At 41.1% G+C, this 24268-nt stretch overlaps 1 protein-coding gene across 3 annotated transcripts in view; it reads right to left on the bottom strand.

Moving 5' to 3' along the window:
- The window catches only part of ARHGAP8 (Rho GTPase activating protein 8), a 108289-nt gene that overhangs the window by 34029 nt on the left and 49992 nt on the right, over nt 1–24268 (bottom strand). For all 3 annotated transcript variants that reach the window (XM_054038014.1, XM_054038033.1, XM_054038023.1), the window contains 4 exons: nt 22189–22320; nt 17231–17317; nt 13802–13900; nt 12830–12940 (listed from right to left, as the gene is read on the bottom strand). In XM_054038014.1, the coding sequence (XP_053893989.1) occupies nt 12830–12940; nt 13802–13900; nt 17231–17317; nt 22189–22320 (429 nt within the window). The remainder of the gene's footprint in view (nt 1–12829; nt 12941–13801; nt 13901–17230; nt 17318–22188; nt 22321–24268) is intronic.

Genomic DNA, 24268 nt, shown 5'->3' with positions numbered 1-24268 from the left:
AACAAAGGTAGTCTTGGCACATCAGGTTGCAGCTCCCAAGGGGATTTCTGTGATCCAACCCGTCACACATTCCACTAGTGTTTTAAAGCACTCAACAATCAAAAAGGGCAGATCGCAGGTTTAAGCATGGTATATATTTACATACATAGTTGTGTGTTTCCTATTTGAAATCAAAATCATGTTTACTATCAAACTCTCAGCCCCAAGAAAAAGAAATGCAGAGGTCTGTGAATGTGTTAATGATCTTTGAGAGATTGCAATCACTGTGGCTGATACACAGAAAATATAAGATGTTCATCCAGGATCAAGCCATACCCTCCCAGCACTATGATTAGTTGGAATCGCTCATGTGGAAGGGGATGCTTTTTTTATTTCAGATATATTATGATTTCTTCTCTCCCACAACCTATGTGGTTTGCTTATTATTTTGTAAAAATAAATGAATTAAATTAGTTAAAGTATATTTAACAAACTCTGAGAGCTGGTAGGTAAAGGCCCATGGGAACAAAAGCTAAGGGAAAAAGGAGTTCAGGAGAGCTGGCTGTTTCTCAAAGAGACAATATTAAAAGGCACAACAGCAAGCTATCCCAATGAGAAGGAAAGATAAGAAGAACAGTAACAGACCAATATGTCTGCATAAGGAGCTCTTCAATAATCTGAAAATCAAAAGAGAAATCCGACCAAAAGTGGAAACAGAGAAATTGCTAAGGAGGAATACAAAAGAATAGCACAAGAAAGTAAAAACAAAATCAGAAAGGCTGTGGCACAAAATGAATTATGCCCAGCAAGGGACATAAAAGGCAATGAGAAGAGGTTCTATAAATAACTTAGGAGCAAAAAAGACAAACAAAGAAAAGAGTGGGTCAACTTCTTAAAGGGGAAGTAGAGCTAATAACGGAAAGAAGGCTGAGGAGTTTAATGCCTATTTTGCTTTAGGGCATGTCTACACTTACTGGTAGATCGGCACTGTTGCAATTGATGCAGTGAGTGTTGATTTAGTGGGTCTGGTGAAGACATGCTAAATCAATGGGAGAGCACTCTCCTATCGATTTGTGTACTCCACCTCCCTGAGAAGCGTAAGGGAAGTCGACGGGAGACACAATCCCATCGACACAGCATAGTGTAGCCACCGCGGTAAGTGGATCTAATTATGTCAACTTCAGTTAAGTTATTCACATAATTGAAGTTGCGTAAGTTAGATTGATTTACCGCGGTAGTGTAGACCAGTCCTAAGTCTTCACTAAGAAGGTTAATTGTGATCAGATGCTTAACACAATGTTAACCACAAGGTGGAAGGAACATAAGCCAGAATGAGGAAAGAACAGGTTAAAGAATATGTATACAAGTTAGATGTATTCAAGTTGTCAGGTCTGATGAAATTGATCCTAGTTACTTAAGAGAGTAGCTGAAGCAATCTTGGAACCATTAGAGAGGATCTTTCAGAACTCATGGAGGACTGGTGAGGTCCTACAGCACTGGAGAAGGCAAACGTAATACCTATCTTTAAAAGTGGAGACAAAGAGGATCCTGGGAATTACAGACCAGTCAGCCTAACTTCAATACCTGGAAAGATACTGGAACAAATTATTAAACTATCCGTTTGTAAACACCTAGAGGATAATAGGGTAATAAGTGATAGCCAACATGGATTTGTCAAGAACAAACAATACCAGACCAACCTAATTTCCTTCCTTGACAGGGTTACTGGCCTACTGGTTGGATGTGGAGAGAAGCGGGGGGAGGGGAGCAGTAGACATGCTATATCTTGGTTTTAGTAAGGCTTCTGACCTTTCCACATGACACTGGCATAAGTAGGGCCCTACCAAATTCACGGTTCATTCATTATGGTCAATTTCACGGTCATAGGATTTGTGCTGTATGGCTGACAGTGCATATGTGAAGAGCAGCAATTACTACTGGCATTTTGGAATAAAAGATGTCTTATACTTGCTGTTTAAATAGCAGCAATACAGCAGAATATTTTCATATGTCTGCATCATATTATAACAATAGGCCAGTTTTAAACGGATCAGTTCTAGCACATGCTCACACACTAGTCAGGGAAAGTATTTTCTGGAGTAGACTCTATTATTAGTTAGTGCAGCATGTTACATGTTGAATGATTCAGTTCTAGTTTTTGGACTAGTGATAACTCACTTAAGGTGCTGAACATTGTTCTCAACCACCATTAAGTATTCTTGGTTGATAATCTCTCTCTCCTTTTCATTTTCCCCCCTCTATGACATGCTGAGATTCAGTTTAGAATTTTTCTTTCCCCCTGGTCGCACATGCACTGCATACACAAACAGGAAAGATTACAGCAGAAATGAAAGCACCCTGAAATATTTGATAATGGTTCAGTGTTTAAAAACAAGCTGAAGCTATGCGATTGTTGCAATTCCTGCATTTCCCCTCTTCTCCTGCCCCAGCCATGGCAATCATTAGATAAACTAAAAATTTTCCTCCCTTTCCACAACAAGATTTTTAAAGCCAAATGGAGACAATTGAGAATGATGCCAATAAGGTCAACACTGCGCTCTGCACTGGAGCTCAGCTGTGGGGTTCCTTGATTACAAAGGCAATAGAGTGGAGCAACAGGAGTTTTACAGGAGCTTGCAGGGTGTACGCCAAAGGACAATGCCACAGCCTGGCACATGTTGTGATTTTTTTAATTAAGTGTTGAAAACTGGAACCTCATTCATGCATTACAATTGTATTCATCAGATCAATATAAGATGAAGATGCCTTGATTTTTATTTTCTTGCATTTTATTTTAATAAAATCTTTAATGATGGTTTCTTTTGGAATAGCAACAGTGATGCTGCCTCTTTCCATTTAAACCAAGGGAGTGCTAATAATTCTGCATAACCAATATCCGTGTCTGTCTATATTATATTGTGGCGGTGGGCTTGGTGAATGAACAGAAAATATGTCCTGTTTTATATAGGTATTCTTGTGTACTGTATATGGATATTATTTGAAATTCCTGGATTTATGAATATGATAACTTAGTGATGAGTAACAGCAGGTCTTTATGTCCCACAATACTCAGTGTCCACTTCATCTGAGCATAAAGAACCTCGTTCAGCAAGTTACTTAAGCTCACGCTTAACTTTGAACATATGAGTGGTATCATTGACTTTGAGTTGGGGCCTCACCTCTCAATAAATTAGTGTTCAAAACAAATCATGGACAAAACATTCTGGAAGAGGACAACTCTTCTACATGATGAAGTTAATTATCAACTTCACTGCTTAATTCATTCTATGTTTTCAAAAGGACAACTTTTTTTTAAACAGAATTTGAAACCTTTAGAGTTATTTTAGATTAAAGAAATAGGTAGAATTTGGTTCCAGAACAATCTGGCCTACATTCAATTGATATGCTATTCTTTATCACACAGTGACAGAGTATTTTGTGCTGTATAGGCATAAATGAATACAAAGCAGTTCCCTGCTCCAAGGATCTTACAATCTGCCTAAACGTGGTAGCCATTTTTAAAGGGAAATGGTCAATCTTTGTAGTCCCCCAATGGCCCAGATTCTAAGGAAATCCTATGCAGCACTTCTGGATGATTTTTAAATGTATTTATTAATCCTATTTATTATTTGTACTACAGCAGTGTTTCTGGGTCCAAACCAAGTTCAGGGCCCCCTTGTGCTAGACAGTTGATGAGAGCTCTTGCCCCAAAGAGTTTACAATTTCAATATTATCATCTCCATTTCACAGATGGGAAACTGAAGCTAATAGAGATTAAGGCCCTGATTCGGCAGAACTCTTAAGTATGTGTTTAAATTTTAGCACCTGCTTCTGTCCCACTGAAGTAAATTAAAGTTGAACATGTGCTTAAGGGCTCTGCCTGAATCAGGGCCTGAATGAGAAGTCTATGTCAGAGCCAGGTAGGGTGACCAGATGTCCCAATTTTATAGGGACAGTCCCGATATTTGAGGTTTTGTCTTATATAGGTGCATATTACCCCCTTTACCCCCATCCTGATTTTTCATACTTGCTGTCTGGTCACCCTAGAGCCAGGAATTGAGCAATATCTCCTGAGTCCCAGTCTAGTGCACTGACCATCCCTCCTCTCATACATAAATCCTCAGAGATGCTATACGGGGTTATTTTAAATTGTGGGTGGTGAAAGGCAGAGGGGATAAATAGATTGACCATGTCCCTTTAAAAATGGTTACCACCTATAGGCCCTGATCCCATTTATGACTCATGCAGACAGATCTCTGTACCTTCATGGAGCCCTGCTGAATGTAAATTCCTTGGGCCAGAGACTTACTTCATATTCTTTTCCGCTTACAGAGCACAAAGCACAAGTTTGACTTAAAGTTTCTAGGCAGCACCAACGCAAACTGTAAGAAGCGAGGAAATAAGCGAAGTCATCCAATATCCCAGTCCAATCATCAGTTCCCCTCTCAGTTGAGCCTCAACTCCTTCCTTTCCACTGTCCACATCTTGATTTCTAGGGAAGTTATTTAGAGGAAATAATAGTATAATTTGTAAAGGTATTTTTTTTTTGAGGGGAAAAAAAATCTTTCCATCTATGCAGATAGACACATAAAATGAAGGCAGCCCGCAGTTAAGGATAGAATGCTACAAAAAGTGGCACCAATAAAATTTTTAAAACTCTTTAAAAATGTCTAAAATAGCAGTTTTGTAAAATATGTGGCATAAACAAAATACCTAAGAGTGTGGTATGGTATAAAAGTTTTATTGGAACTCATTTGCCCTGTATAACTTTTTTCTGCCTGTGGTCCTCATGAATAATATGGTGATCCTTAACTCATGCCAATAAAATCTTTATATAACCACACATCATTGAATCTCAACAGATACAAACTCTGTCTTTTCTCCCTCTCTCCTGCAATCCTCCCAGGGAATCTTCATGCAGATCACATTTCTCCTTAAAGGAGAGAGAAATTTTGGGGCTTAAACAGGTTGAGTGTACCCATTTAATATTCAGAAACAGGACTCTGGGCCATTGAGGACAGCATAAGGATGAAGAGCTATAAGATAAGCTGATAATAAGTTCTTCACCTCACTTGTAAATTAAGCCCAACTCACTATATCTGGGATTTCAAAGAAGCCTAAGAGAGTTAGGCCCTTAACTCCCAGTAACTTTCAATGGGATTTAGATGCCTAATTCCTGTAGACTTTTTTGAAAATCTTGGCCTACGACGTTAAAAACTTCTGCATGACCTAATGAACTCCTCTAAGAAAAGGAACTGCCTCAGACCTGCATCAGTAACCCAATGGGAACATCTCCTCCAACTCTCTCCCCGCCACCTGTAACAAAATACTTCTTCACCAGCCATTTGAGATAACAGCGAGGGACCCTGAATCAATGCTTGTCATTTTTTGATATCCTAGTTTTCATTACAACTCTGGGCAGCCTGATTGCTAGGAGACAGAACCAATATGAAATGTCAGCCTGAGATAAATGTTAACATTATAAAGCAGGGCCCTTGCATTTATGATTTTTAAGGTGGGATTCTCAGCGTTGACCTAACTCAGTTTCCAGTGAAGTCAGTGAGAGTGTTACCATTATCTCCAATGAGGGCAGAGTTAGCCAACAGTGAACTAAGGAAAATCCCTTAACTATTAAACAGTATACAGGATTCCTATTGACTGGTTAAGTCAGCATCTTGGAACTATCAAACCTCAAGCTTATAAACTCCATCCTCCAGCCTATAAACTTTTTTAATATAAACTTTAACATGAGCAGCTTCCCTTCGGTACCCTCTAGCCTCATGTATACTTCTGACAATACGAGTGCTGTTGGACTGGAACAAAATACACTTCTACTACAATCATACTTATTATATAACCAATGCCTGTAAATATAGAGCAGGTGCTCTCAGTTACACTCCACTGAAGAGTTATATCTGATTTACACTGTTGTAACTGAGGGAAGGATGTTCCCCCTTACTGTAGGATGACAAACCAACCGCTAGTTTCAATGAGAGTTTTGCCTGAGTAAAGACTTTGGAATTTGCTGCTAAAAATCCAGCTCAGTTTGTGACTCTGATCTTGCAAACGATAGTGCACAGGCAGACCGCCCATGCGCTATGTACTTCACTGTGGCTGCGTGTGAGTGCAGCAGTCCACATGCTATCAAGTGCAGAACAGGGGCCCAAGTGCACTGTCCCTCCAAGTTCCAATACAAGGTGCAACGCTGCAGTTGCCTGCTGCAATCCCGTGATGGAATAATTCACAAGCACAGTAGCCACAAAGTCACCCTGCTGTGAGTAGATGTGCATTCCTATTTGCTACACATGATTGTAAAACTACCCTCTCTGTTTGTCTCCTAAAAAAATGACCAAGCTTGCCTCGTGAGACAAAGACGTGCAAGCTGCCACTTTGCAAGAGAAATGTGAGATCACTAACAGATTGTGGATGCAGGTTACAGTAATCATAAGAGGAGACAGAATGAGTAAGAGCAGTTCACTCATGAAGACACTGAGGCAAATTTGATAATTTTCAGTTTTACATTTGCTAAGGCTCCCATTAAGTGTCATTATTCCTCCTCATTAGTTTACCTTTCTCCATAAATCCAATTTAAATTGATACATTTATTTCTCATTTAGAATGTGTAGAGGCTTTGTTGTTTTGTTTTTAATTTTTATATGACACCATTTCACTTGCAAGAATCACTTCTTTGATAGGGGTTTGGCTAACAGTTGGGATAAATATCCTTGTGTACTTGAGCGTGACTAGTTCGAGTGATCTGAACTGAATTCAGACATGAATGGGTTCGTTAAATTGCCTAGGAAGGTTGTGGAATCTCCATCATTGGATATTTTAAAGAGAAGGTTAGACAAACACCTGTCAGGGATGGTCTAGATAATACTCAGTCCTGCCATGAGTGCAGGGGACTGGACTAGATGACCTCCTGAGGTCCTTTCCAGTCCTATGATTCTATGATTGAGGGAAATAATCACACCTTTCAGAAACCAAGTTGTCAACGGATAAGTGAAGATGGATTAGCCTTCAACTGGTGGGTGACATGTGTTGATTGCTGCTAGATGGACTTGAAGCGAGCTCAGAGAGAGAGAGAGACTATCATCTTGAAAGCCAAGAGATAATTCAAAATAGCTGGAATACCTGCCGTCTTTTGCTGGGCCTGATCAAGAAACATTTCCACTTGGCTAGATTCCACCAGGAAGTGTTATCCCTTCTGCTATTACTAAGAACAGCTTCAATTGCTTCTGAGCTCAGGTGCTCTACATCTGATATCCACCCAAATACCAAATTGAGATGAAGAGAGTCCAGGTTGGGATTTTTGAGCTTGTCATTCTTCTGGGTCAATAGATTTGGGAAGGATGGAATGCTAGTGGGTAGATGGGTTGACATCTGTAGAAGGCTTGGAAACCAGTACTGTTTGGGCCACTTGGGAGCAATTAGGATGATTAGGGCTCTGTCTCACCTGATCTTTTGCAGAACTGGAGGTATTAACAGGATGGGAGAAAAGGCATCTCTCACATGGCCATTCCAGGACAGCAGAAAAACACTGGGCTTGGAAACCTGTTCCTGAGCCCCCTGGAACAGAATGTATCCCATTTCCTGTTTGTCTTGGATGTGAACAGTTCCCAAGTATGGGTTGCACATTGAGCAAAGATAGCATCCACCACTGTGTAGTGCAGCTTCCATTTGTGATCGGTGGCAAAATATCTGCTGAGGCTGTCTGCTAGTGAATTATGGGCACCCGGTAGGTACATTGTTGACAGGGTGATGTGGTTCTAGATATCCCTTCACTGCTCCCTGCTTGTTTACATAAAAGACGGTTGTTAGGTTGTCTGATATTATCAGGACATGTCAGGATCATATGAGTGGTAAAAACGCTTTTCAGGCTTCTCTGACTTTTCTTAGCACCAGAAGATTTATATGCATTCTGTATATATGCAAATACCTTTGGGTGTGTGAACATCTATGCTGCTCCCCCTGACCCTATCAGGCAGGCATCTGAAACTACTGTTTTCTCCAGTGTCTGGGGAGAACTCCAACCCTCACATTTTTCTGCCACATTAGCAAGGCTTTCACCTTGGGTGGAAAGCCACCCAAGTCACAGTCACCACTGTGTTCATGCTGTGTCTGCTCGGAATACATACCGTTCAGAGCCAAGCTTTCAGGCAATGGAGGTGGAGCCTGGCAAAAGGGGTCATCGAAGGATACGATGCCATGTGCCCCAGCAGCATGAGGCACATACTGCCCATAATCTATTTTATCAGATTGCTCATGGGGTGAAATCTGACCACAGGGAAGTAAGCCCTTGCCCTGACCGAGGCCAGAGTTGCACCTACCTATGAATTCTATAGTTTAAGTTAGTCAGCTTGGATTCCCAAGGATGCTGGGAGATGAAGTGGTGATGAAGTCAAAGCCAGGACTTCTGGACACAACATACCATCAGAAGCCAGTCCTTTACAGACAGGAAGATGGTGGTGATGTTGCATCTGACTTGTGCTGCTACTATTGAAAACACTTTTGTAAAGACCCTGAATGCTGTTGCTATATTGAACGGAAGCACCCTGTATTGGTAGTGCTCAGATGCTACCATAAATCTGAAGAATCGTATGTGGGAATGGTGAATGTCCAAAAGAAAGTATGCATCTTTCATGTCGAGAGATGTGACCCACGTGTCTTTGTCCAGAGATGGAATTCTAGATGCCAGTATGACTATGTAGAATTTCAGCTTGTGAAGAAACACGCTGAGTTGTCACAGGTTGAGAATGGGTCTCCACCTCTCTTTTTTTCTTGGGAATCAGGAACTATTTCAAATAGAACTTGTTTCCTTGATATTGAGGTGGTATCTGCTCTACTGCACCATGGTGGAGGAGAGATTCTAGCTCCTCAAGGCAGATCACTTCATGAGAGTGATCCCTGAAGGAAGACAGGAAAGTTGTTGTTTTTTTTGAAGGGGTGAGGAACTTGCTGGTATAGCCTGAATGGATGATAGCACTCATTTGTCTGTTATCTCCCTCCAGTTGTGGGGAAAGTGTGCTAGACAGCTGCCAAAGTGGACATTAGAATTGGGTAGAGAGGGCATCAGCATGGATTTGCAGTTCCCAAGCACCTCATTAAAAGTACCTTTTGGTTGGGGGATGGGGGAGAAGTTGGGTTGATGCAGCCGTGTACCTAGTTTTTGCAGTCCCTGTTCTTTATGAGGCAACTTGTAAATTCATTGGTGGTAGAAGGGCTGTGGCAAGGGCATGGGCTTATACAGCTACTTGTGGTGTTTCCTCTTCTGGGCTGGTGTTTATATGTACCCAGAGAATGGAGGTTTGCCTGAGAGAGTCTTTTAACAAATGCACAGACTTATCTTTTTGCTTAAGAGTTTACTTTCATCATAGAGCAAATCCTCTACCATATTTTGAGTCTCTCTTGGGAATCTCATAGCGCATCACTGTGTCAGCAACATCAGGTATGGCTTGTAGTGAACTTCTGGCCACCAACTTGCCCTCATCAATAAGGACTTGAAATTGAGCCATGTGCTTTTGCGGGAGTTTCTCTTCAAAGTCAAGGAACTTTGAATAGTTCATAAAAATCATAGTTGGCCAGCAGCGCCTGGTAGTTTGATATTTTAAATTGGAGGCTGGTTGATGTAACTACCTTCCTTCTTAGGAGTTCCAAATGCTTGGCCTCTTTATTTGCACGGGTAGTTCTTGCATGTTGCTGCCTTGATCTTTCAATGTCCACCTGAATGATCAGAGAGTTGAGGGTAGGGTGGGTAATCAGAAACTCTGCTCCCTTATTTAGGTCAAATTATCATTTTTTCTGCCTTCCTGGAGATAGGGGCACAAGTTGGTGGCATGTGCCATATGGCCCTTGCTGGTTCCATTATGGCTTCATTCACCAGAAGCGCTATTCAACTGGATCCCGTCAGCTGTACAATGTGCAGGAGCTTATGTCATCTATCCTGAACCTCTTCCAGGGAGATCTGGAGCTCATCTGCTACTCTCCATAACAGATCCTGGAATTGTCAGAGGAAACAGTGAAGCTGGAGAGACCATCTCCTCAGGAGATGAGGAAGATAATCTTGATGGTACTGTTGACATTGGCAGTTCTGACTTATCCTCTTCCTCCTCCAATGTAGTGGAGGCCAATGAACAGGGGAGTCCCACTGGCCCGGGTCTGACTGGCGTCTCATTGCATGCTCCATACATTATTTTTGAAGCTGGAGTTCTTGTGCCTGTTGAGTTTGGCTGGGAAAGGAGCATAAACTTATTGCACTTAGCAGAACTCTGAGCTTCTCTGAGGCAATACAGGCAGCTATGATTGTCATCCTTCACCGAAAAGGGGACAAGAGAGACAGTTGTTAAATTCCAGTAACTTGGGCATAATCTAAATCCCATACAGAGGGGAAAGGGAAATTTCTGGGGGGATGGGGAGGGAATTCTAACTAACAGTTAACTATCGTGAATAAACTATACTAACACTATCTACGGTAAAAACTTTAATAAACTTGGAAATATTTACAGGTTGAAGATAAAAAGCTCGGCTCTGGACACTGGAGATTCCATCTTAGGCCAGGCGGTGGTGTGACCCTGTCACCAGGCCAGAGCTTCTCCCCAGCTCCAAAGCATACAATGCCACACCCAGTCTCAGTCAAGGAGGCTTATTTCTTTTACACCAGTTATCAAACAAACAGAAAACAGTCTTAACTTAGTCCTTGACCCCAGGGCCACCCCTCCCAGGGATCTCTGGCACTTCAGCTCCTGACAGCTTCCCAGCCTCAGTCACTCTGCCCCCTTCCTGGAGCAGCATCCCCAGGGCTGCTTCCCTGAACCCCTAACCCTTTGCTCCAGGGATCTACCACAGAAGCTAGCTCTGTTCCAGTGTGGCTTTCCCTCCCTAGGGTGCAGCCTGACTTAGGCCTTCCTCCTCCAGCTGCCTACTAGCAGCCTTTATAGGCCCAGTTGTAGCCCAGCCCTCTTTAATTGGCTGGATTGGGCTCACCTGCTTTGGTGAGGGACTAGACTTAGTCTATCCACAGGGGAGCTGGACTTAGTCTAGCCACAGGGACCAGCTACCCTGTGAGAGACCCTAAGAACCTTTCAGTGCCAACTGGCAGAGGACCGACTGTTCTGTAACTCCTATCAGGCCTAACATACTGCTCTCATAGTATTTATCTAATAAGAGTGTGCTGTGAATTATCAAATGAAAGTTGGTGACACAATGGTTCTTAATATCATTGTGTGATGTTTGTACAGATGGTGTTTAAAGAGTCATGTATGTATGCTGGAACTATATGTTTAAAATATGTTTGTCTCAGACAAAGGAATATTGATCTGCCCACTTCTCTCATGTAAACTGAGCATGGTAATGCCAGAGACAATGAGCAGTTCATTTGCTGCTGAGGTAAACATCAGTTATCAGGAAGCAAAGGAAACAGCATGGCAACTCAGGCAAAGATAATTAACTTTGGGGAACAGAAGGAGAAACAAAAAGGCATCTTCTTATCCATCACTGAGGGCACAAAGAGGTCAGGCTCTTTGCATCTGTGAATGTTGGATCCCCAACCATGTGGGTTGGTGATGCTGAGAAGTAGCTGTAGGTGAGAAAACTGCTTTAGACAAAGCTTTGAGCCTGCTAAGGTTATATGTAGTCTCTCAGAAGTGTGTTATACTTATGTATTATTTGTAGCCATTTTCTGTTTCTATTATTTCTGATTAGTTATCACAAATCTCTGTTCTTTATTATAATAAAGCAAGAATAGGTTTATTAAATTAATTTCAGTGCTGTTACAGTAAAGTGTGGTGTGCATCCTCAGCTGTATCAACAAGCTGGGGTGTATTCTCTCTCTGGAGATGGCGGACTTTTATGTCTGTGGGTATCCAGTGACAGGGACTGACAGCTGCAAGGAGATGCTTCTGGACAGTTTCGGAGCTGAAGAACACCAAGGGTTTACCTGCAAGGCAAAGTTAGGACTGGCAGAGTCCTAAGGAGTTTGTTTGGCAGGCTATAACAGACTGGGATTGCAGAGAGTTGTCGCACAGCGTAGCACCAACAAATTCTTATTTTGCTAAGGCAGAAGGGTGATAGGGTGACTTACAGTTCTGGACTCCCCAAGAAAGCATCACAGATGTCAGGAAGGAACTGGAGAGGCGGTTGGTCCACACCGCCCCCTATACCACCAGTACAGAGTTTAAGGAGAGCAAGGGTGCAAGCACAGACCAACAGACACTCTGTACAAGATACTTCCAGTTTCAGGCACATGGAGCACATGCATACCCCACAGTGGAATACACATAGGGACCAGCACTTGAAGAGTTACATAATATCTAGGCTTGCACAAGTTACTGCAGGCATATCATGGAGCTCCCAAGGGCTCTAGGGGTATGTCTACACTGCGAAAAGCCCACCCATGGCTGTAAGTCTCAGAGCTGGGGCCTAAAGACCCGGGCTTATGTTTCAGTGCTAAAAAGAGCAGTGTAGACATTCCGACTTGGGCTGCAGCTCAGGCTCTGAAACTTGGTGAAGCGGGTAAGTCTCAGCGCCGGAGCTTCAACCCAAGTGGGAACATCTACACTGCTATTTTTAGCACCGTAGCGCAAGCCCCATCAGCCTAAATCTGTAGACTTGCTGCTGCAGGGTTTTTTGTTTTTTTTTCAGTGTAGACTTACCCAATGCCATGAATTCACCAGACGTTACTGTTTGGTCTTACAGTTACCAGCTTTCACTGTTATTAAAGAGAGACAGAGAATATAGAGAGAGGGAAATAAACATGGTGGTAAATTAATTTCCAGATTTTGTATGATGTGAATCCACAGTGACACAGTACATTCCAGAGTTTATTTCAGAGGTACGATCAAAGAAATCTTACTATTGTAGGCTGACTCCAAATTGCTGGGTAGGAAGAGGAGGTCTTGGTGGAGGAAGCTTAGCTGAAGGTGGTGATCTCCCCTTCTGTTTATCCCGAAGATTTTCATCATGTCTGAAAACAACAAAAATCATTGACTTTGTACGTATCAAGAGTGAAACTACAGTACACATTGATTGCACGATCACTCCTATTGCTCACAATGCTGATCTTCTGTAAGACCACAAATACCTCCAGTGATTTTTAATTTTAGTATTTGTGAGACCTTTGAAAGCACTGATGCAATCATTAAGTAACACATGAAAGAGCTGTTTTGCTTCAATCAATAAAATATAGTAATAAACATGTCCAAGAGATAGGAACACTCTTATAATTTAAAAGCAAAATTCAACCACAGCTGCTGCTCAGAAGCACATGCAATCCTTTTTACAAATGTAAAGCTGTACTATGCTTTTTGTTATTACATATTTATACAAAGGTATCCAAAAACCCCACACAGCAGTAACACTCATAATAAAAAGCTTCCAGTTATTTTCATTCAGCAGTGACATAAAATCACTTTCTGTCAGTACACAAAAGAGTAATAGGTGAGATTTTTTTTCTTCTCAATAAACAGCATTATGCACATATACAATAAGTAAATTGTATGCGCTACTCATAAGCAGTAATGATATATGGCAAGGTTTTGTTAATGAAGACACAGCGACTACAATTATATTAAGAAAATACTTTGCATCTGAGGCTAAGAGGATATTCCAAACCTGAAGAGAACTATACAATGTTCTCTTTTGTAAACATTCAACATCTTTACAGGATGTCTTTGCTGACAATGCCGTTTTCAGAGCCAAATCTAGCCAAGGACAAATAGCAAATTAGGCTTTTAATTGTTATAGAAATTAGATTAGATCTTATTTCAAAAACAAAGAATATTACACAACTCTCCATTTCAGGAGATGTTATTAACTTGCTACATACCGAATAACATCTTCAGGGATATTAAGCTGGTCATATTTGAGATGCTCTCTCAGGTCACTTAAATAGTTCAAATAGGTGATCTTTTTCCCAAACTTATGACTAAACAAAATAGTGGGGGAAAAATGACACAATCAGCATAGGAGAAACATCAATGAAAGGTTTGTTTTCTATTACAGAATGTAAGTGCAAATGAAACTCAAAATTAAACTATAACTGAAGCAGCTGGAGACACAAGATGTATTTCATTTTCACATGATCAAACATACACAGTGCATTTCTGAGAGTCTGATTTGAATAAAAAAACCTCACTTTCATCTGAATGTTTTGCGATTTGCATAGATATGAAAAACATTAGTTTGAGAACTGCTGAATAACAGTTTTCATATGGTGCTAGAAAACTTTTCAAAAAGGAATGTTGAACACTTTTTATGTAAACTTCTGGAAAGAATGCCACATTGCTGACAGAAAAACATGTATGTATCACTTTAATCTTGCTCTCTATTGAAAGAGAAAATAGCAGGACAGTAGATATTATCATCTAATAAATGGAAGGCTTAAATTTTCCAAGAATGACTATTGATTTTGGGCATCTCAACTTTTGGATGCTCAGCTGTAGACACCTTAAAAAGGCTTGATTTTCAAAGATATGTTGTGAAAAATCAGGCCCCTTTAAGGAGTCATAAAATGGGACTCCCAAAATTGTGACACGAAATATTGCTAGTCAAAGTTGAAAATTTAAAGGCCCATTTACTGACTCGGGTGTTCCAAATATGATTTAAAATACAACAACACACTCTGAAATAAGCCTCTTTTTCTGTAAAACAAAATATGTCTTGTAATAAAAATTAAAGCAAACCAACAGAAATGTGATATAAAACACACTCTTCTCTTTTCTATAAGTTATACAGACAGAGAACTGGGAAACCAATACTCTTGCAGTAACTGGCTCATTGCCAAGTCATCCAACATATATACACACGCTCCCTCTACTGGAAGAAAGTATGAATTAAAAAAGTTAATACTGTCATTTAGAAGGTATTAATTAAAAGGAAGTGCTAGATTTTGCTACCAGGGAAATAGTTTTGCAACATTAACAGATTTCAGCCTGAATGTGCACCATCTCATTTGGGCTTTTCAGCATGCTTTTTCCAATATGGTCTATGATTTTAACATTTTATGTAAGGCAATTAGCTAACTGTAATATAGACTGCATTAAATGAAAAAGGAATGTCTTTGAGAACTCACTCTAGTAATACAATTTTACAAAATGGGTAATTTGCAGTTCACTACAGGCAGTCAGGAATTTTTGTTCTGTAAAACTGCTGCATCATCATTGCTGAATGAGATCATATTGTGCTATTTTTACAGTTTCATGGCTTTTACTAATTCATCCATGGAGAACAGCACCCTTTTCCCCTTGATATGTTTTTTTTTTTTTTGGGGGGGGGGGGGATGCGAATGCTTAGAATTATTAAATGCCCTCTTTTCCAGTCTCCCTTGGACTTTAGAAGTGATCAATCAGATTTTACTGTAGCTCAAAAAATTTCAAATAAATATTTACTTTTTCCTTAAATATATTCAAACAATTATTCTACATTTTTTTCTTATTACTTTTGTTCTTTGACCTAATAAGTCACCCACTTGCTTATAGCAAATGCTCTGTTCATCTATGCTATACTCCTAAAATAAGTCTCAAGTGCAGTTACGACATTTACATTCCATTCAGTATTTTTGTGAGAAACATTAGCAGTGACATTTTCTTGAGTTATGGCCATAACTGAGCAGAAGTTATAAAATACAAACTCTGGTATTTCCCCCCCTTTCCTTTAGTGAACTTTGGCTTGATATTGGTTTTTAAATCAAAGTATAAACTGTCAACATAAGATCACTCTGAAATAACCTGAAAGCAGAGGTACATTGAAGGGTACAGAAAATTCCTAACGCATACTATTCTGGTAAATTAATGTTATGTATACGTGGGTTTAAATTTTTAATTTTTAATACAACCCACTAGCAATACAGCATTAATAAAGAGAGAGAGCGCTATAGCCTGGGACTCAGACAGAGACTTGCAGATGCACTTGATTTTAAATATCTTTCCCTGAACTTTATGTTACTTTAAGAACAGTGGAATCCTCCTTAAACAGAAGTGTGGGACAGTATTTGACACTTAAATAATCTGCAGCAGATAATATTCTTTCTAGCTTTTGCATTTTATATAGACCAAATCTTCATCTACAGAATGTATAGATACTTTCAACTTTTTGTAACCTCATTCTTGGTTTCAGGGTTGTTGTTTTTTTAAATGTTGTTCACAAATTTTATTGTAAAAGAATATTACAAAATTATAATGGCAAAAATTCAAATAAATTATTTAGATCAAAAACCAATATTGAGATACACAATGATAAAAATAAAATCAATGCAAGGATAATGCATTATGCTGAAAATTTAACCATAACAGAGGCAGAAGAAGAAACTATATTAAACAAACCCTGGTCAAAATTTTCTGATATGAATGCTTATGCTATATTAATATTACACACATTTCAGTAGGCAGATGGATTTAAAACCATTGATCCAAGAACAATATTCATCTTATTACAGACATACTATCAAACTCAGAAGGGAGTGAGTACTTGGAACAAATAACGGTCCCAAAAACTAGGAGGCCATTACCTTAAATGGATACCCACTGATGTTAGCCCACTGTAGCTCTATTAACCACCCCTCCAACCCCCATGCATTTGAAAGATTCCGGCTTCTGGCAGGAATAATTTGCAAAGGCTTGGAGGTTCAGGGAAAGTTTTGTATGGATATATTTGTGAAGGTGATTTTGTCCTTCCATGGTGTTTGTATTACTCCCTATGTCCTAGATTCATCAAAGCATTTAGGTACATGTTTAATTTTAAGCACACAAGTAATCCCGTCTCCATTCATCAAAGCACATGAGCACATACTGAAAGGTACAGGTAATTTATTAGTTATTATTTGTATTGTGGTAGTGCCTGGGAGCCTCAATGTGGGATCACAGGACCCCATCTTGTTAGCAGCTGTACAAACACAAAGACAGCTCCTACCCCAAAGAGCTTACAATCTAGCCATGTGCTTCAGTCACAGTTACTTCAATGCACGTTTAAGTGCTTTGATGAATAAGCATGGACGTAAGCATGTCCTTAAAGTGAAGCACATGCTGAAGTACTTTGCTAAATCAAGACCTCTGCATCTTCATGGAAAAGGGAAAAAAAAAAATCCCAAACTATTTTTACATACCACTCTCATTCCCTCTTAAAATATATTACATTAAGCCACACTTTAAATATTGTCTGGTATCTTACTTGAGCAGTATATTTTTAAAAATACATATTAAAAGACAAACTGTTCCCCCTAACTTATATCGGAAACTCTCTTTAATGAAATCACCTATACCTTATGAGAGGTTTAAAAATGTTCCACAGAATTTTTATGAAGTTGGTTGGATGTACAACATAGAGTGCTTTAAGATTTTTCTTATACCTGTGAAAAGAAAATTAAATTGTTAGAAGACTTTTAATATCATATGCTGTAGCATAAAGTAGCTGCAATTGAATGAAAAGGTTTTATTACTGGAACATTAAATATATTCCTTTCAAGTACACTAAAAAAAAAATCTAATTCAGAGGAAATTGAATGTAAAATGAAAAAAGGAGCTGGTCAGTCCTGATGGCAAAAAAGTAGGCCAAGATTACACTACTACATTGCTAAGCAATGTCTGGGTTGTTTTGTGGCTTTAATAATGGTGGTAGTGAGGACATCATTTAAATGATAAAAAGAGCTTCTTGAAAGTTCCAGTGAAAGAAATAAGTATTTTACTTCATTTTCCATTCTTTTCTATCATTGAGTTTCATACTGGGGAAAATTTTTATTCTTTCAGAATTAAAACCTACATCCATTCATTTATTTCTTTTGCTCTATTTGCTTTGGTTTGTTAGTAATTACTGAAGATATTTGGGGAAGATCACCAGCTACTGTAAACTGATATCATTCATTCCAATGGCACTATGCAGATTTAAATCAGCTGAGTCCCGGCTCCAGTGTGTTTAAAACAAAATCTCTCTTTCCCCCATAATCCTGATTGATCCTGCAGTGATGTATCTGATGTCATAAATAAAGGATCATAGTAGGGCTAAGCAGGAAGGGAAACTAGGCTGCTAGAAGGAATAAGATCTTATATCAAAGGAGATACAGAAAATGAAAGGCCAAGTACATTGGTTTGTATATAAATTGCTGCTTTTCTCTTTTAAGTTTTCCCCAATAGGGAAGGTCCCTCTTGAATGCTGACCATTAAAGGATCATCAGTAACATATTCCACTGATCAAGAATTGCTAAAGCCACCTTTGCACAACAGCTTATATACTTAGAGGTGGGTAGGAGGAACCAAGCACTTAAAGCAGTTTCTTCTTTTTTATTTTAATTGCACCCAAGTGGTTTTGAGTGGGGGGGGGGGAAAAAGTATTGTTTTTATAAAGCCAGCATCAAACAAAGTTTCGAACTGTGCACCTGGGAACACTTTGAATAATAAAAAGCAGTTGTTTTATTGAGTAGAAGTTCATATTTTGAGTCTATTTTATACCTGGAGGTAACAGGTGGACCCATTTCTTCTGTGAAAAGCTACATATTTATATTCTTCTTCTTCACCTATGTAGCACAATTACATCCCTCAAAGACTTCTTTGACCTGTGTTGTAAATAACTTATCTGAAATTCTTCCTTTGAAACCCATCTATGTTGACTATTTTTATTTGTTACACTCGCCAACTGGGGGAGAGAGGAGTACAGGGGACAAAATTTAGTGCAAAAAGTACACAGGGTATTCGTTTAATTTTTCCTTTAGATAGCACAACTGAACATGAATATTGGGCTGTGAATATTGCTGTGAGCTTCCCAATATCAATGTGCTAAGAATTCCAACTGTGATTCTAATAATGGGTGTAAGGTTGCCTGCTTTTGCCCAATTACCCACTCTCATCTGGTTCCCTTTCGTTCTCTAGGTTTCTGGCTGGTGAGGAGGATGGAGAGAATGGGTTTGGGCAGAAATGAAGGCCACACTGTGTGAATAAGATGCGCACACTTCAGAAGCCCCTCTGTTGCTTCTCCCCCATATGGTGACTGTGAATTTGGTATGGCTTTGTGTAAAGAGAGTGTGTGACAGGACAGGCTTACAATTTCATATGGTCATTCCTTTACAGGAAGGGACCCCAGCACAGCAAAGATCACTGTTATATTATGTTCACTATGTGTAAGTCCCTCTCCAGTCTCAAAACCAATGACTATCTTGCACTCACTGTTCTGAGAAATCTACCAGCAAAAGCAAACTCCCTCAGTCTGCCACTGAGCTGAGAGTGATATGTGACGACAGCAGTTGGACGTTTCAGATGACAACATCGCTCTCCATATTTGATGGCTGCTAGGCAAAATTTTACTTTTTGTGTGGTGGGTATTTAATGTTTCAGTTTTTAGTGTATGAAATTCAAAAGGGTGGTAGATTGGGTGTTGATCTCAGCCTCTTGAATATGCAAAATTGGGCTGTGACTCTCATGAGAACAGGATCTGCCATGAGATGTCTGGTAATTTTTCTCCCTCTGGTCAGGTTACAAATACACCTCTACCCCGATATAACGCTGTCCTCGGGAGCCAAAAAAATCTTACCGCGTTATAGGTGAAACTGCGTTATATCAAACTTGCTTTGATCCGCCGGAGTGCGAAGCCCCGCCCCCCCGGAGCACTGCTTTACCACGTTATATACAAATTCATATTATATCGGGGTAGAGGTGTACCACCAGAATAGTCTTTCTTATGGTTACTTTGGTAGATCTGTTTCTAATCCCTTCCATAATCGGAAAGCTCAGAGGCGTGTGAAAAATGTAAAACAATAGTGCTACTTCTGATAGAGGGAGTAAGGGGGAAAGGGTGGTGTTTGCGTGTGTGTTTATTTTCTCTCACTTTGCCCTCTAGTTGTTTGCCCAGAGCAGAGAGATTGTAAAAGATGAACTGCTGCCAGTTGGGTCACTTTTAGCTCCACTGCTAGAAGCCTGTGTTTTTGGAACAGACATATCAGAGGTTCTGTCTTGGCTCCCAGGTCTGTAATGCCATTTATCTAGCAATCGTGGACTACATAGTAAAACATAAAGCGAAGGAACTATGGCCTTTGTTATGAAGGAGATCAGAACAGATTATCATCATGGTCCCTTCTGACCTTAAAATCTATGTAGTGAAATGCATTCTGGGCCAGAATTTCAGAAACTGGCCTCCATTTTTCCTACCTCCAGTTTAGTCCTGGAACTATTTAAGGTATGAGCTGCTATATCACAACTGTGAGATAATCACAAATAACCAATGTCAAAGTGTTGCAAACATCTTTTTAAATATGCCACAGAATGGCTGGGCCTCCTTATTATGGGTCTGCAGGATTTTTACACCCTGGATACCTAGAATGTTCACTGTTAATCATTTCTGCATGGTTAGGATGACCATATTTCCCTATGCTGAATACGGGACACCTGGTAAAATTACTTGTATTCAAGCAAGTTCAATGGCAATCAGTCAGAACTATGCAGTACAAACGTTCAAATTAACATCACTTTGAGTGAATCCCTGTTAAAAAGAAATACTGTGTAGTTGGATTCTATTATTTACTTCATATCTTTAAGGCTTTAGGGTTCACATGGAGAGGGGTGACACACACACACTCATACCCCCCACAGACACACATGAGGAGAGGTGACACACACACAGTCCTGTATACCTCTCTCATGGGGAAGGTGACCAACCAACCCAACCCTCCCTGCCTGGCACCCTCTGCCCTCGATGCCTGGCTGGGCCCCCGGGACAGACCCGCCTCTCCTGGTACCTGGTGCCGCATCTTCCCGAGACAACACGTGTGGGGGTGGGCGTAACGCAGGGTCACATGCCCCCCAGATTTCTGCCAGGGTTCACATCAGAATGTGGCTAGCAGCAGCCTGTCGGCACTGTGTGGCAGGGAAGGGACAGAAGCTGCTTCCAGCCACAGGGGAGATGTGGGGGGAAGGTATGACCTGGTCCGTTTCTTTGCAGAACTCATCTCTTCTTCTTCCTCTACCCACCACCCCGGGGCTGGAAGCAGCTTGTCCCTCCCTGCCTGCACAGTGTCAAAAGGCAGCTAACATCTCCAGGCTGCTGCTGGCCATAGACATAACCCAACCACCTCCTGTCCCCTGGCTACCTGCGCTGGCAGAAAGGGATTAAGCCCTAAGGATGCATTGTGCACCAGGGCCCAGGGAACCTGACTGCAGGGGCTTCAGTGAACCCGGTCCGAGAGGTGGCTCAACAGGGGAGGGGTCCTAGAGGACAGAGCAGCCCCGTGCTCCCTGGGGGCAGGACCAAGGGGGTGGTGAAGATGGTGCTAAGCCCCTGCCCAGGAGGTTGCTGTGGTGTCTGCAGGTTCAGAGTGTGAACAGGCTGGAAATCCCTTCTCCCCCAACACCAGAGCTTAGCTGAGGGGTGGAGAGGCTTCCCCGTGCCAGCACCATGCGGAGGTTTGGTACAAGCAGGGCTTGGCTCTTCCTGGCCAGCGCCCTGTGCCAGAAGTTCTTGGGCTTTCCCACGGCATTGGCCCAGCCAGAGGCAGTGGGGAAGGAAGGAACCATAGTCTTAACTAGGCTGATGTGAGCTGAGCGCTCTGACCAGGGGCTGGGTTTCTGCCCAGCACTGGGAGCGGGACATGCCCCACGGGCGGGGGGGGGGGGGGGGAGATATGGAGGAACAGCGGGGCTGGGGGGGTTAGGGGGATGAAGGGGCAAGGCTGGAAGAGGACAGCAAGGAGGCCCGCACCAGCCACTGCAGCATACAGCCAGCCCCAGCCAGAAACGGGATGGGGGCAGTGCCCTGCTGGCTGAGAGCTGGCATGCAGCAGGGGCTGTGCTGACAGACCAGCATAGGGACTGGCCAGCCCTGCACTCATCTTCATCATCAGCCACTGGACCCCCCCACTCACCGCTGATGGGCAGGTGGCTGGCGAACAGGTATCTGGACAGCACCAGGACCCACCATTACTGATGGCAGGGGGGAGACAGAAAATATGGGACAATTTGCCCATTTTTAAGAAAAAGTCGGGACACTTTTCCAGGAGGACTTTAATACAGGACAGTCCCTTTAAAAATGGGACATCTGGTGCATGGTAGAAATTTCTAATCTAATCTACAGTAATGGACATTAATTCTTTGATCTCAATAGCAAAGAAAGACCAAAAGGTAGACCTCTAGCTTGTTGGGTCTTCATGAAGAATATGCCTCCTTCTTGGAAGTTATGCAGGATACAATAGTTAGATCCTACCCACAGAAAGGGCAGACACAGAATATTTGGAGAACATACTTCCTGTCAAATTCTTTGTAGGCACTTTGCAGCCAGTTCAGAGAGGGTTTATTCCGACTGTTCAGGCCATAGTGAAAGTAGACAAGGGTGTAATCATTCTCCACATACTGGTCGAGTGTATACCTCAAGTATCTGAGAAGAGAGGCAATATTTTAGTATTAAAAAGTGATATCTAATGTATTTATACACTGAAAAGTTCCAAAGGACCAAAATCACTATTTTTGCCCAGCATGCCAAAGTTTGTAAATTCATGTTCATGATCAATATTAATACACACATTCATTATGTATCATGATGCCAGTGATTTCATGTTCAAGGGGAAAATGTTTCACATTAAAAGAACGTGTCTAGTCAAGAGTTACAAAGATTGCAGTGCTGACAGGCAATCAAATGATGAAAAACCTGGGCACGCTTTCTGAAAATAATGAAGAAGCCATACAATAATTGAGTAGGGCTCTCCTGCTTTGTGTTCTCATCTTTCTGAATTCCTATTTTCTGAATAAATATTGGCATTAACACTTGTCAATAAATGGTGAAAAGTGAAATTTTGTGAATTTTTTTTTTGTCAATTTCAAATGTTTTGAAAAATTGTAACCAGCTCTAATTACTGTTGCTGGCATCAGATACTTCCTTCTTCCTTAAATTAGTCTGGCTTTCTTTTGTAGGGATTTCATTATCAGATCCCTAGGTGTTAAGATAATTTAAGGAAATGTACTTAAGTAATCCCATCTTGAAATAATATTGCAAGTTTTTATAAGCAGGTTTCTTTGTATTGATTCTTTTATGGTATAGTTTAAGGTATTTTTCTTTTCCCTTTGTTGTACAATTGAGAATAGGGCAAGGCGTTTTTTTCCCCACAGCTGAATTATTCAAATAAGGCAACAATGCCACTTGAGTAGTACCATCTCAACTCACCTCTCTCTGAACCAGATTTTAATTTACCCGTGTTATTACATTATCAATTCTTGCTTATTATTCTGTGGCATAGTCTTAACCACTTTTCTTAATTGCATGTAGGCACTTTTCATTTAATAAAATGTGGTTCCACGTGGCACTTGTTACGCTGGTGGGAGTCTGCAAGTTCTGAATTCACTGTGACTATTACCTATGCCAGAGATCAGCACCCTTTGGCACGCAGCTCGCCATGGTAAGCCCCCTGGTGGACTGGGCCGGTTTGTTTATTTGCCCGCGCCGCTTCCCGCAGCCCCTATTGGCCTGGAGCGGTGAACCGCGGACAGTGGGAGCCGCCATCGGCCAAACCTGCGGACGCGGCAAGTAAACAAACCAGCCCGGCCCGCCAGCGTGCTTACCCTGGCGGGCCACATGCCAAAGGTTGCCGATCCCTGACCTATGCAAATGCATTTAACTTTATTATTCTCTTCTCCTCCCATCTTCTACTCCCTTGTTTATTGCTTATTTTCCATTCCTTATTGTAAAAGTCTTAGACTGTGAACTATCTGGGACAAGGACTGTCTTTGCATTACTTGTTTGTACAGGGGTCTTGATCCCTGGAGAGGGCTTTGGAATGGCAGTCATGACAATAATCATTCAGAAGGCAGTACAAAAAATGGAAGTTTCTGGAAATAAAGGTACAGTATCCCCAAACATACCCTTGTGCCCAGGCAATCTATTGAGCCTCCTTGCCTTATATAATTCCCTGGCGTACTATAGCTAAAATGCAGTACTTCAGAGAATAATGGAGCAGAGTTTCAGCAAGTGCAAATTACTACAGCTCATGGATCTATGACAATTTATGTCAGCTGAGCTCTGCCCCCTGTTTCTACACAGCCAATTGCCATTTCCAAACCTGCAATACTATCCATAGAAGCATTACTTACTAGGACAGTATTTCCAAGAATGACAGTGAAAACGCTGCCACACCAAATCCATTCCAACACGGTTTCATTTGCAAAATATCTGCCATGCTGGCCCCAGTCTGAACAGTTTATCCTCAAACCTTGCTTGGTCTGATCCTAGAAAGGAAAGATGGTCCAGTGCTGGCTTGGGACTCAGAAGATCTGGCTTCAATTCCCTGCTCTACCATAAACTTCCTATTTGACCTTGGGCAAATCATGTAGCT

This window comes from Malaclemys terrapin, chromosome 1 (genome assembly GCF_027887155.1).
Source record: "Malaclemys terrapin pileata isolate rMalTer1 chromosome 1, rMalTer1.hap1, whole genome shotgun sequence".
NCBI classification, from domain to species: Eukaryota; Metazoa; Chordata; order Testudines; family Emydidae; genus Malaclemys; species Malaclemys terrapin.
This window is presented reverse-complemented; position numbering and strand designations above follow the sequence as displayed.